The sequence below is a fragment of the Acanthopagrus latus genome, chromosome 13 (genome assembly GCF_904848185.1).
Source record: "Acanthopagrus latus isolate v.2019 chromosome 13, fAcaLat1.1, whole genome shotgun sequence".
In the NCBI taxonomy this organism is placed as follows: Eukaryota; Metazoa; Chordata; class Actinopteri; order Spariformes; family Sparidae; genus Acanthopagrus; species Acanthopagrus latus.
The window spans coordinates 22767259-22781482 of NC_051051.1; the positions used below are offsets into that span (position 1 = coordinate 22767259).

At 41.0% G+C, this 14224-nt stretch overlaps 1 protein-coding gene across 3 annotated transcripts in view; it reads left to right on the forward strand.

Annotated features, from left to right (window-relative positions):
* Window positions 1-14224, forward strand: part of LOC119031093 (rap guanine nucleotide exchange factor 6-like) — a 153783-nt gene that overhangs the window by 24837 nt on the left and 114722 nt on the right. For all 3 annotated transcript variants that reach the window (XM_037119279.1, XM_037119273.1, XM_037119274.1), the window contains exons 2-4: window positions 7941-8011; window positions 9480-9536; window positions 13067-13150. In XM_037119279.1, the coding sequence (XP_036975174.1) occupies window positions 7941-8011; window positions 9480-9536; window positions 13067-13150 (212 nt within the window). The remainder of the gene's footprint in view (window positions 1-7940; window positions 8012-9479; window positions 9537-13066; window positions 13151-14224) is intronic.

The window sequence follows — 14224 nt, forward strand, 5'->3', positions numbered from 1 at the left end:
TGTTTGGAAGTCATTCTGTTGAGAAATGTATCTTTCACTTCTGTTCTGACTATACTGTGCACAAAAGCAGATTTGTCCCTTACATTGAGCCCTGTTATGCTATATCCCAGAGCAGTGTTGACACAGATGATGGTGAAGTTGGTAGTCTATGTAATGTAAATGTTAAAGGCTGGTTATGCAGGCAGGATGTTAGCCGAGCTGTTTGTTCTGCCGGCTTGAATGGACTTGTTGTATCATCTGTCCACAATATCCTCTCTGTGTCGCTGACAGACTCGACAGGCATACTGTACATTCTGGTGGAGGCGGTTGTGGGCCGAGGGGTGACTGAACTCTCTACAAAGGCTACAAAGGTTCAGGTTCTGCCTGAAAAGTATTTCTTTTTACAAAGATTCAGTGGAGGATTTTCTACCTCTGCAGCAGGTTTGGAATGTTTTTCTCGCCAACACAAGTTCGTGACCCATTATATATGGCTTGTGAGTTCAAACCAGCAAATTGGAACCACAAATTGACATCCAGGCTTTTCTTTCACAGGGTTCGCACAATGTCTTTTAAAAGTTTGAAAAAACTCTTTATTAGCTCTGCTGAAGAGGTTATATTTTCGCCTGTGTTTGTTTGCTTGTTGGTTGGCTTGTCATCGCTGAAACTACCAAAAGGATTTCCATAAATCTTGGATGAAGAATGCGTCCAAGCACAGAGTAGACCCCATTAACTTGTGTGGACCCAGGATATTTTCCTCTCTTTTTTTTTCCAACATTTCATTCATTTCTCAGGCAATAATGCAATGGATCTTGATGAAACTAAAGCCTTTGTGTTTAGTTGGTTGGTATCTAAGATTATAATTTGATGTGGAGCCAAATAAAATTCCATATCTAGCAGATTTAGATATGTTTTGTTTGATATCGGATTAGGCGTGATTTAATTAAAAGGGACAGTTAGACCTTGGCAGCAGCATATGGTCCGCTAAGTGCCATTTTAGTTTTAACTGTTAAGTTTTCTAGGTTAGGCAGATGCTTAAATTTGATTGCACTGACTGCATAGCTGCTTGATTTTCAACATAATCTGGTGTTACGTCTACACAGTTGCTCATATAAACTCATTTACTATTTGGAATAAAACAATACTTGTGTTGGAATGAGCAAGCTTTTATTGATCATAATCGAAACATACAATCAAAGATGGTATTAACAGCAGGTAAAAAAAAAAAAATCATGGATTCTGTATAATTTGGATAAAGACTTTAAGATATTGGAATTTTTTGCTGTGGCTTGATTTTATGTGCTTGAATTTAAATGACTGAACCACGCTCTTAGACCGCAAAAGGTTATGGAAGGATTGTATTTGGCTCAGTGAAAGAAGGAACTGCTCAAACTGCATTCAGTTCCAGACAGAAATTGGAAATCAAAGCCTCCAGACATGGAATTTCAAGGCTCCCCCCCCTTACTCATGTAGGAGTGCCTCAACATATCATGAATTCTGTGTTAATAGGCCGCCCTTTTGATGGGAAACGGAGAAATGCCGTGGGTGGGACAACAACAATCTCTGTACTGCAACAACTTGCTTCTGTGTGACTGGCGCTGGTTCTGTGCTGCCACAGCTTGTTTATGTATGAATAACAGGCATACTTTAGCAGGCCACGGGTCAGAAGTGTCAGAATCCCGTCAGAGTGAGGGGTGTTAGAAAAAACAAACACGCAGATGTACCGTTACTGTGAAATGTGGGTAAAATTATACTCGACAGATTAGGACAGATTAAAAGTCTGCGGTTGGGTGACAGTATAGCTCTGACAGACGCTGCAAACTGGTTTCACATCACTTTTCCACTGCAGTAAACACATTTGTTTGCATTTTTTAATGTGCCTTTCTTGTCTGGTTAGCAGCTGCTTCTGATATTATTTGAATGTCGGCAGTCAGATGTACACCCTCTGTTGGACCAAGTCTTATTTAAATGATGTGAATAATGTTTCTGCCAGCAGGTGGCAGCAGCAGCACTGCAGTGACGTGAAGCACACTCACCAGGACAGGCACAGTCCTGATGCTCTGAGCAAGCTAATACTAATGCAAGCTCAGAGCATCAGGAATCGGCTCCATTCGTGTTACTTTTAGTTTGACGCCATCACTTCTGAATCTGTTAGTAGATTATATTCTTTTTTTTTTTTTGGGGACATTTCTGCAAAACGTGCATCTTCAAAGAGTCATTTTTTTCAATAACTTTCAGAAAGTGTTTTTTTCTACCAGCTCACTCACATGTGCCACTATAAAATGCTTTCAAATCTATAGTTTCAATTAAATTACAACTGGATTTGAAACCTCTATAAAACAGCAGTGAATTGAGTGCAATAATTTGAGTCATTAGTTTTAATTTTTACTTTATCAGACATGGTTAAATTTGGGCTTGGGTTATATGGTTTTATATGGCCAGGAGGGATCTGGCACTGTGTAGTTCCTAGCACACCACCTCTATTTTGCACTCTTGGAGGAATAAAGTAACGTACGTTCAGTACGTCTATCAAAGATCTGCACGGGTAAAGACGGAAGTGCTCCCAATGAGGTTCTTCCTCGATCCCAGCTGACAGTGGGTGAGCTGTGGGGTACACACCTGGACAAGTCAGAAGTTTATCACAAAGCTTAAGTATATAGACAAACAACCATCCACTTGCTCACATTCCGTGACCAATTAACCTAACCTGCATGTCTTTAGGCTATGGGAGGAAGCTAGAGTACCTAGAGGGAAACCACGCAGGCATAGGGAGAAATGCAAACTCTGCACAGAAAGGCGCTACCCTAGGTTCAGAAAATGACATCACTTTACTGTAATGCAGCCTTTAAAAGAAGTCAACACATCCGATATCCTGATATAATGATATCGAAAATCTAAGATGATATAAAGTGGCATATCACATTCATGATATATTGATGTAAAGCCCATCCCCAGGGTAAATAAAATGCCAAGTCCTCAGCTGGTGATGAGTTAATGGATATCTCTGGAGGTTGTGACGTCTTAACCACAGATGGGGTCATCAGGTCACCACATGAGGAAAGGCCAAAGGTCAGAAGTCACTGAGGAGGGTTGCTCCGCCGCCATGTTCTGTCCTGAGGGCTGACAATGAGACAACAATGAACGGCACGTGGGCTTGAGTCTAATGAAAGACATGGCTTTGATGGTTGCACATTCAGACCTGAATGTCATTCACTTTTTCACCTAGTTATTAGACCATGAAGGTGTAGAAGAACTGACCCGCTGGTATATCTAATCAGGAGTATGATGGTTTTTTTAGATTCACTTAGTGTCCACTAGTGCCATTTTATGTTAAGACAAGGCAAACCTGGTGACGAACACTGCAAATCAGTTGGAAAATGTCTGTGAAAAGAGTTTCTAAACTCGAATCCTGTGCATATTTCACAAGAAAAAAAACAGATTATGTGTTGGTAAAACTTTACTACATTGGGTTTAGGTTTTCCATGTGGTTTGGGAATAGAGGCACCACTACAGAATAGATATGCTGATTGACACTTCTATGTAAAAATATAGGGATCGTTTCCCTTGTGTAGGCCACCAAAAACGAGACCGCAACCACCACACCCTCTGTTCAAGACCAAGCAGTGTATGTACTTCAGTACTGAGGGCACACAGAGCGCGAGAGAGAGAGAGCAAGAGAGAGAGATTGGCGTGGGCGGTGCAGTGATCACATTACCATCCTCTCCCTGGGAGACCACCGATGGAAACGACAAAGCAGAGAGCTCCTCTTCGGACATCCTGCTATCTGTCTGTCTGGGCCTATTGATGACCTGCTTTACACCAATCAATACATGAAATGGGGGCAGTTGGCTTCATGGATGTGTGTAGTAGTATTGGCAGAATGTGTCATTCAGAGAAGCATTCCACAGCTAGAAAGAGAATAAAAAATGGGCTGTGTATGCTACAGCAGGACACAAATATTTTTTTTAATTGGTGCTACATGACCAGAGAAAACAGAAAAATAGGGCTGTGGTATTTCAGTTTGCCCAAAAGGTAGAAAACCAACAACAACCAGAATGCACAGTGTTGCACCGGACCAATAAACACTCAGTTCAGGCTGAGCTATGTGGTGAAATTATATAGTTATCATGATATTGGACCATATGTTATCTTAGATTTTGGATATCATATCGTGATTTGGAGTAAGTGTTGTGTGGTTCTAAAAACTGTGTAAGAGTGAATTGATGTAATTCCCTGAACTTACCAGACTGTTTTCTTCTTGGAAAAGTTAAAAGTTGTGTCTGTAGATCTGCGTCTTAGATAGTGATGTGAGACCCTACTCTGTCATCGCCTCCAACATGCCACAGGGGCCACAAACTTGCTGTCACTGGCGAAAAAAAAAATGTGCTCGGTGCTACTGTGTCTTTTTGTATCAGGCAGAGTATTCAGTGTAACCCCGTAACACACTGGTAAAGGAGGGGTGAGGTGGGTTTTGGGAGGCTGTCTCACCTAATCCGAGCACCCACGCTATCAAGTCACCTCAGGCCTTTATGTCCTGACATACACACACTTGCTGTACATGTACACATGCATGCTCAGCAACACGACAGGAGTGCTTACTGCAGCAGTTTGTTGTGCTCACTAACCCAGTTAACTGTGAGCTAAAGTCAATACAGGTCTACTTCTATATTACTGTGAACCAGGCTTTTTAATGCCTGCTCTCTGCTCACTGCATTTGCCCCAGGATCAGTAAATGGAGGTTACAACTCGCGTTGTGGAACAGCTGGCCAGGTCGCCCTGCGTCCTTGTGTGTTTAGTTCCTATCTAAATGGCAGTTGTCTGTGTTTTTATGGAGCTCGCTGTGTTTTTGTCTTAGAGGGAACCAAGTGTTTTCCTTCCTCTTAACGGTTATAATGCAAGATGTTATTACAGTCAAGAATCACACTTGGGTAGATACATCTGATAACTGTGTTCAGAAGCATAGTCTCCTGTTTTACTCCTCTACTCCTGTCTTCCATGGGGTCCAACAGAGTTTTCATTAAGAAGAATAAAATACACTTATTTTTTCCAACCAACTGTCCAAACACTCTTCACGTACTAACATAAACAAAAATAAAGAAGCAGCAAATTCTTACATTTAAGATGCTGTAGCCAGCAGATGTTTAACATATTTGCTTGAAAGATTAATCCGTTATTATTGGCAATTAGTCTTATTTCAGTCGACTAGTCAGTTTACCAACTGGTCGTTACAGCTAGTATGAAGGAACTAGACCTGCCTTTCGACTGGAGAAACCAGAGACAAAGTCTAGGTTTTACTATGATAGTTCAAGGAGCTATGGGCAGCTTTACAGGCAGGGCTTACTGCCACTGACTGATCAACCATAGATGCCACAGCAACTACAACTTATATACGTCTTAAATTGTCATCTTCAGTTAATTGGTACTCTGTTTCAAACTTGAAACAACAAAAAAAGTCAGAAAAACTACTACACTATTTTAGGGTGCCACTGTTGTTGCATTGGCCTTTTCACTGCCCGTGATTATTTTGATTGGTTTAAGTTAACAAAGTTACTTGAGCATTTTTTCTCCTATACCAGAATGACGATAAAAGATCAGGAAGATCTTTCTCCAGTGTTGTGGAACTAGGTCGGACTATGTTAGACTGGAAGAAGGTGAACCAACTGGTACTGATCTGACATGAGGTGTTTGTGTGGCTGCCCTCTGTCTCCCTCTTTTCCTTTCTCTCTTTCTGTCTGTCCCCCCCTCATGTGTAGTTTCTCTCTGAACCTTCCTTCCTGAGTCAGACTGAGACCACAGCACACAAAAAGGTGTGTCGGTCCGTTGCATTAAAGGCCCTCCAATCCCCAGTGTTCATCTCTGCTTCCGCCGGCTCCTGCTGCTTGACTCAGTTTACCTGTGTACACACACACACACACACACACACACACACACACACACACACACACACACACACACACACACACACACACACAGAAACCAAGACACTACAGTATACTTTCACAAAAAAATGCTGCATTCTCTTTAAGTCTTTCTCTTTCTCTCTCTGTGCTTTATGTTCTATTGTATTTCTGTAATATCCTGTAATACTTCCCGTCTTTCATTTTTAAAGATTTTTGATCACGTCTTCTATTCTTTCACCAGTCCATGACCACATTTGTGGAGCCTTGGCAAAAGATTCTAGCAACCTTATCGTGGCATTAAAATGATTTCCAGTTACACTCCCTCAGAGTACACATGAAAGTTGTGTCTGGCTGTCAGTATTTGTATGAAACACTTGGCAATGATTTCAAACAAATCCTCAATCTGCCTAAGCACTATGTAAACAAAACCAGTAGTGAGGAAGTGGTTCCAACAAAGGCAACACACTACAAATATGAGTCTGTCGGCGAGGGATATTCTGAGTTATTAGTTTCAGATCAGGGCGCTGGACGTAGCTGCGTGTGTTTGTTCTCGTAAACTGCAGCTGTGCTTTGGTTTATCTGAAAAGTGGGATTATTGTTAGGGAAAATATTTGTCAGTAATCCAGAAGCTGCACTGATTTGTTGGAACTACTGATTGACACTTGCATTTTTTGTTTAAATGTGCTAATTTGGTCTAAGTGCTGGCTTTTAGAGGACCATTTCAGTTTTACGGGAAATGTTATAATATTATAATGCTGGAGATATAGAATTCACCCGATAGATCAGTTGGTCCATATCGCTGCTCTTTGCACCGGTGTCATTTTTACAGTAAGGTTTATTGTCTTATTCCTGGCTCTCTTGCATATTTCTGCAAAAGTGTCACATTTGAGGGATCATTGCAAAACATATGGGAAATAGTTAGGATCCATTTTGGACAGAGCCAGGCTTGAAGTATCCACTGGTTCCCAATCTTTGTGCAAAGCTATGTTAGCATCTGCTGACAGTAGTTTTACATCTCTTGTACAGAATTGAGAGTGGTGCCAATCCTGTCATCTAACTTTGATAAGAAAGCTGATAACATATTACCCCAAATGTCAAACTATTTAACCTAATGATTTCCTATAACCTCTTGTGCATGGCAATACAACTGTTTTTTATTAGACTGTTTTTAATGTTTTATAGCAGATGCACCAGATTCAAAAATAGAGCAGCTTTCCAAGAGAAAAGAAGTAAGGTGTTCCTCTCTGTAATGAAACTGGTGTGTGTGTGCGTGTGTGTGCGTGCGCGCGTGTGTGTACATAACCAGTCAGCCATGTAGTCCACCTGTTAAAACTAGTTGCCCTGTGGCCTCAATAGCCAGTGTGTTTGTTTGATCCTACAGATGCTTATATGAAGCTGTTGCCTTCACACACACACACATACGCACACAAACACACTCTGTCAGCCTCTTAATGTTTTGACAGCTGGCCCTGATAGAGTACTATTTTAAGGCCGTGGGTGGATATATCTGTGCTTGTCTCACTGCTGTCATGTGCGTACATAAGTGGCATGCCTGGCTGTCTGGTTCGAGGGTGTCAATTTGATAGGCAGCGTTTGGCATTGCCTGAGTGGCCTCTGTCAAAGTACTGCACTAGATGGGATTTACATGCTGCCGAGACGTTTCACACACTCTAAACAATGAGCTAATCTTTTGAAAGCTTTTACTTTTCCCATAATACACACAATCTTGGCAGTCTGCAGACTTTACAAACTTGTATGTAGAAGTGGCTTTGAATGTAGTTTTTGAAATGGCTTCACAGAGAATAGATTTATTAGCTTGGCTAAACATTGCGCTGATGTTAACATGATTGCAAATGTTTTTTTTTTCATTATTGCATGGGACTGTGCAGGTATTGTTTTTTTTGTGCTAGGATTATGATGAAGTTTAGATTTTAGAAAAGTGAGAGTTTTCCCATTTTGTGTGTGGAAATCTGAAATCTCTTCATATTTTCTCTCTTTCTTATTTTCTTGGATTGGTTGGTTGATGTTCACTTATATTGTCTTCATTGTCTTTCTGTCCTGCAGGACTTGCACACCATCTACTGCAACCTCTACCATATGGACGTCCTCGCTCACCTGAGGGAACATCAGCTAAGGTGAGTTGTTGACATTTCAAAAAACCAAAATTCAGTTTTAGTCTTACTGTCTTTTTATATATATTCCCAGAATTTGTATTTACTGCTATTAAATGAGGTGTAAATCACAGTATCCGTTTACCAAAGTAGCTTCAGAGTGGCCTTCTGGAAAACTTGAAACATGAATGACTTTCCATGTGTGGCACACCCTGCCCAACCAAGTTCAAGACCACGGACTGGTTAGAATTTCAATGGAAATGCCTTTTGGCCAAGGTTGGTTTCCCGCTCTGGCTTTATCATTCACAGGATGCTAAGGCTGAGGAGCTTTTAGACATTCATATCTACATACCATACATGTTTGAAATGTTCTGCATCAAGTCTGCAATGTTTTTAGACGCTTGAGCTGCTGACAGCAAGGACTGTCGAACAAGACTGTTCACTTGAATATGCAGGTGAATGGGCCCTCCGCCTAACAATGGTGGCGAGGAGATTATAATCTGAACCATTTACAAGAAAAAATTCCACAATGTAGGGGTTAAGGGACACATCTGCAGACACAAGCTACCATGAACAGCAATTGGAGTATAGATAAATGTTTCCTGTTAAAAAAAAGGCTTCTAGTTAGGCACTGTAGTCAGTAATGCTAATAATGCGTTACAGCCAATGCCATGGAGCTAGCGACTCTCCCCGAACTAGCAGCTCCTGGTGACTGGAGGACAATGTGACCTTAGAGGGTTCTGCTCCTGGCACCCTGGCGCTGCAGTAGCAAATAGGACCACTAACAAGCCACCAGCAGCTAAGTTTAGCACCAGTTAGCAATCACTGTAGCAGCAAAGCTAGTGGTATAAGTCCGTCAGCTCCATAAATCACCTACATTCTGGAAATGGCCTCCATTGTTCTCAGAGGCTGCATATGCCCCTGGTCCAGAGGGGTTTATTGGGAGGCTGGTCATTAGAAACGGTACAAAACAAATGAAACAAGTTAAGCTGTTTGTCCAGAGTTCAGGCAGGACAGCAGAGGGTACACTCTCCATAGACTATAATACAGTTTCACCCAAATCGATTAATAAACTTTCTAAATTGTTTCTTTGTTTTGTTAATTTTTCTAACATCATAGTTACTTTTCATAGCAGTTTGTCATGCTGACTTGATGAAATCACAGAGGCCTCGGTCCAATTTTCAAGCTTGTGAATGCACTTCACATGTGTTTGCAAACCCTGGTTTTGTTGGAATTGTGTTCAACTGGCCAAAGATGCAGCAAAATGTTGCCACATGAGACCAAACAAAATGAAATGTAGCTTGTGCAGCAGTAGCAGGTCACTTTAACACTCTGAGCTCACAGACGCTAATGATCTGAATCTCTGAAACGGCAGAGCTTGATGCCTTCTCAGAGACGAGTTTAGATTGGATGTGTAGTGGATTTGAGAGTGATGAGTATTTTATGAATGCTTTGCAAAGAGAAAACGTTAACATCTTTCCCCCTCTCTCAGGTCGATGTGCACCTCAGCCAGGTATGAGAGACATGAGGCGAACCACATCCTGTTCTAGTAAGTACAAGTTCTCACGCTGTGCAGGAAGCACTCTGCTTGTTCTGCTGCACCGACTCTGTTTATTCAAATAGCTGCTGAGGGAAGCTTGACTTATTCAAATATGAGTTGGTTTTATTACCAGTATTTACAAAGTTCAAGTTTCACAGTATTCTAATAAGAGTGTCCTGCTTCACAATCACAAAATCCTGAATATTCACACCGCGTAGCTGCCTAGAATAAAAAGTGTATCAGTTTTGGCCACGAAGCAGCTGCACTACAGCAAACCATCACATCAGCATGGTTGACTTGGATAAGTCACTTGTATTACTGTATTATACTTGGAGTTGGATGACTAGCCAGATCTTTGCCTCAAAATGGGGACTAGTCAGATTGTTGCCACAAAAGGGGGATTTTATTGCATTTATCCTGAATGTATCTCTAATGTAACTCATTAAAAAACGCTATACTCTGAAAATGTATTTTTCTCTAGTTTAATATCTTGTGTAGTGTGTTTTCAGAACTGTCTTAAACCTGGTCTTAAGCACTGTGTTGACGGATACGGCTGGCGATATTCTCTTACTCTTGTAAATGTCAATGAATCCTACTAAAAGGACCAAAAAAAATCTGTAAGCTGACAAATAACAAATGGTCTGATAATCTGTCAGCCCATTTGTAACTACTGAAGTGATCATTTAAAGCAAAAAAAGCACTTTATGTGTTGCCCTCAGATAAAACTGGCCAAGTCTTCTGCAGGAGGTGATTTTAGTGCTTGATATTTTTTCCTGAGGCCAACTCCAGATCCAGTGATAGCTTGCCTGCTATCTCTTCTGACTGTCTGTTTGTCAGGGTGTGTGAACAAGATGGATGAGTCAGGTGGTAAAAAAAAGTAATATTAGCATGATATGTGGTGTTGATTTGGAGGAGGACTAGTCAAGAGGAAAAGTGACTAGAAGTTGGATGATGAGGCGAGAAGTGAAGAAGTGGCAGGCAAATGAAAAATGTAAGAAGGTATGGTAAGAGACAGTACATGGGAGGACTGCAGGGGGGAAACAAGAGGTGAATATGTTTAAGAGAAAGAACAAGAAAATTATAGCAATGTCAAGAGGGAGGAGAAACGAGAAAATGAGAAGCGGTTGGAAATTACGAATTTGAAGTAGGATAGAAGAGTGATGAGGTGTTGATGTGGAGGAAGTGTTGGAGACAGAGGGAGGACAGAGACAGATGAGAGGATGAGAGAGAGAGAGAAGCTTCACGTGCTGTTGATCTATTGTCATGCTAGCTCAAAACATATTAGACCCTCGGCGGCTTAATTTGAAATCATATAAACACAAACACACAAACTTTATCTTCTGCCTCTCTACCGGGGGCTTGTCTTGAGTACCTTAACCCAGAACAAAGTGCCTGCCGTGTCCAATTAGTCAGCTTTTTCACACACACACACTACCAACATCAGATGAAAGCAATCAATGAAACCATAACAGCAGATAATCACGTGGGCCTCACTTAAACCCCAACAGTGCAACAAGAACATAATCACTTTTTTTCTTCTTTCAAACATGATTATATTACATCTGCATCCACTGCAAAACAGTCAATGACAAAGATAACCAAAAGCAATCAAAAAGGGCACAGAATGGATGATTCACCATGTTATTCATCAGTGTTTCTTTCAGTTAATTCACATCTGTTAAATGCTTAGTTGATTGCTCAGTGCCAGAGGTATCTTTTTAAATTGCAACAATCTGTAGATGAAACATTAGCTGCTACAGATATCCCTAATCTTTCTTGTTCATTGTTATCGTAGAATATTAGCAAATGTAATCATGATCATAACCTCACTAAACATGGTTCTGCTTTTACTGTAGTTCTTCTAGTTGTGTTGCTGTATCTAACTGTCCAAGATGGCACACGTACTTGCACACGTGGCACTCGGATCAGGTAGCGACAGTTATTACCTGTCGACTTTCCATCCCACCATAGATCAACTTTTGTATTCTCCAGGATTTATGATGATTTCAAAAGGGTGCAGCTAGATGTGAAAGTGAATAACCTCATATTTCAATGCATGTAGAAATGGTTAGTTTACATAAATCACAGAGGAAAGCTTCTGTCTCCTGTTTTGTCAGGGAAGAAGAGGCAGAAATGTTATTTCTATGGGGTAGATTTAGAAATGAGGAATGTTTGAAGAGTGGAGCTCAGAAGAGGGAAGAGTTTTGTGTCAAGTGTCTCTATTCATAACTAAAAGCACACATACGGTATGTTCACCCCATGACTTCTTCATGAATGATTGTGTCTGCGTTTGCAGCTGACTTGAGCACACAGCGAACTAGGTGGGTTCTTGGGGGTAATAGAAAAAAATCCACACATGAAAAAGCGTGGACAGTCAGATAGCTCGTGTTTTGGATGTGTTCATCTTCAGAGAAATAATTTCATGTTGCAGCTGCAGTGAATGACCGTCCTTTCAGTGTGACTTCCTATCTTTAATGGATTCCCTTCACCTTACAGTGATGCACATTGTGTCAAGGCTCTATAGTGCCTGACATCCTATGGATACATTTATGGTAATGCAAAATGCAGCATTTGGGATTCAAAGCTCAGAAGTGCACTTTAAATTTCCTTTCAGACATCTTGGTCTTCGGTTCCCTTTACAGAACTCATACATTTTTCAAAACGTCGGAAAAAATGTCACCAAAGAATGTATCAAATTGATCTTTCTCAGGCAGTTCAGCCATAAATGTGTGGATGGCCTTTTTCTCCCCAAGTCATAAAAGATGGCTAGGGTGGCGCCTAAAATGCAGCTGAGGTAGTGGAACCCCCCACTACTCAGCAAAATGTGTGCAATATTTGAAAGTGAAGATTCAATTTAAAGGTGCTAAAAAGCCTCAAACCTGGATTCTTTCTAATGACCAGCAGGAGGCTCAGTCTCAAACTCAGTCAAAGTCCTAGCTGATTTATAGCTCCGTAAACTGTTTCCAGATGAATTTATGGTCCCAGTTGCTTGGTTCAAGTCCTTTTCTTTACAGCATGGTGTTCATTTTGTAAATTATGGGCACATTTACGGTAAAATAGACAATAAAGCATGGTGCGCTTTAGGGCTTGGCTACCTCATGGTTGACAAGTTGCTGACATGGCATGTCCTCTGGTTCCCAGTCAGATCCAGTGAGGATATCCTCCACAGCTCCACCCTCTTGTCTGAATACTGTCACCTCTGGCTCCAAATAAACAATACCAAACTTGAAGGGGAAAAGCACTGTAGCCCATAAATCAATCGGAGACATTGTGGTGGGTTTAAACTTTGGCAGGACTTGTCCTCAACTTTAAGAGCCCAAAAGCAACTGGGGAGTTAAATAAATTTTAAAAAATCCAACCAACCTACAAAGACATTATACAGTTGATAAAATTTAAAATATGAAATGCAACAAAAGTTCAGAAGTTATAATGCTGAAGGTTTACAATTGATGCTTTTTAACATGTATTGCATTGTGAAGTGTCATGAAGTACAGACTGCAGTGTTTCATATGAGTATGTTCTTTCTCTGTCTCTTTCAGCCCAGACAGCATCGCTACCTGTTGGTACATCCTGCTCTCTGGGTCGGTCTTCGTCAAGGAGCACATGTACCTGGCAAGATGCTGGTATGTAACAATCACCCACACTCAGACACGCAACCAGTGAACAGCGTAATGGTGGGATGAGAAGAGAAGGTGTCGTACAGTGAGGGGAGATCGGATTTGTCTGACATTACACATGAAGCTACACTACCTTGTCACCTTGTCATGTGGAGTTTGAATGTGTGTTTCGATCTGTCTGAGTTTTATCTCTGACATGAAAATGGAAACTATGAGTCTCTTGAGGAAAAGACTATAGGCCTTCGCACACACTCACATTTGTATGTCACACTGTGGCTCTATGACTTTAATGCAGACATGTCAGGAAGAAAGCATGCTGCTATGAGGGATTTAAAGATTTCTGGTGGGAGCTGAATGTCTTGGCAGTCAAAAATCTTTGTCATCTCACAGGTTGGTGCCAAAGGAGCTTTGAGATCTTGGTGGAGATTAATTGGGAAACATGATGCAATGTGATAATACCATGTCACAAGAACATATCAGCTCCCCCTCCTCAGACACGTCGGAATGCAAAACCAGCATAGAAATACCTTTTTTAAAAGGACATCTTGCACCTGTTTAAACAAAGGAATTGATTGCAATAGGGAAAACTGTGACAGAAATTGCTTGAGGTCGCCCCTCAGCTCCTGGTTCACCTTCCCTCTTGTTGCTGTTGGACTGAAACAGAGGCAACACTTGCCAGAAACGGAAAGGAGGGGGGCAGGTACCGTCTGTTCAGTAATGTCTAAATTATGACCTAAAGGGTGTTGGCCATGAATTCAGAATGATAGCTGAAATATGGGCTCATACAACAGCATATATTCATATTTGCAGGCTTCCTAGAAGTCATGACATTTCTGGAAAATGTGTTTTTAAGTTTTCATTTGACTGAATTCCTTCGCAATATGTAATAATAATGGAGTATTATGAATCGTTTTACAGGAAGAATCTTTATCAATGCTGTGCATTTCTCACTTTGACAAGGTTCACACATGCGTTGTGTAAGTCAGTGGTTTTCATCTGGTATCCTGCAGTTTAAATCACTATTAATCACTTTAAAACATGACCAGAGAGAGAAAAAAAGCATCAGAAAATGATTATTTT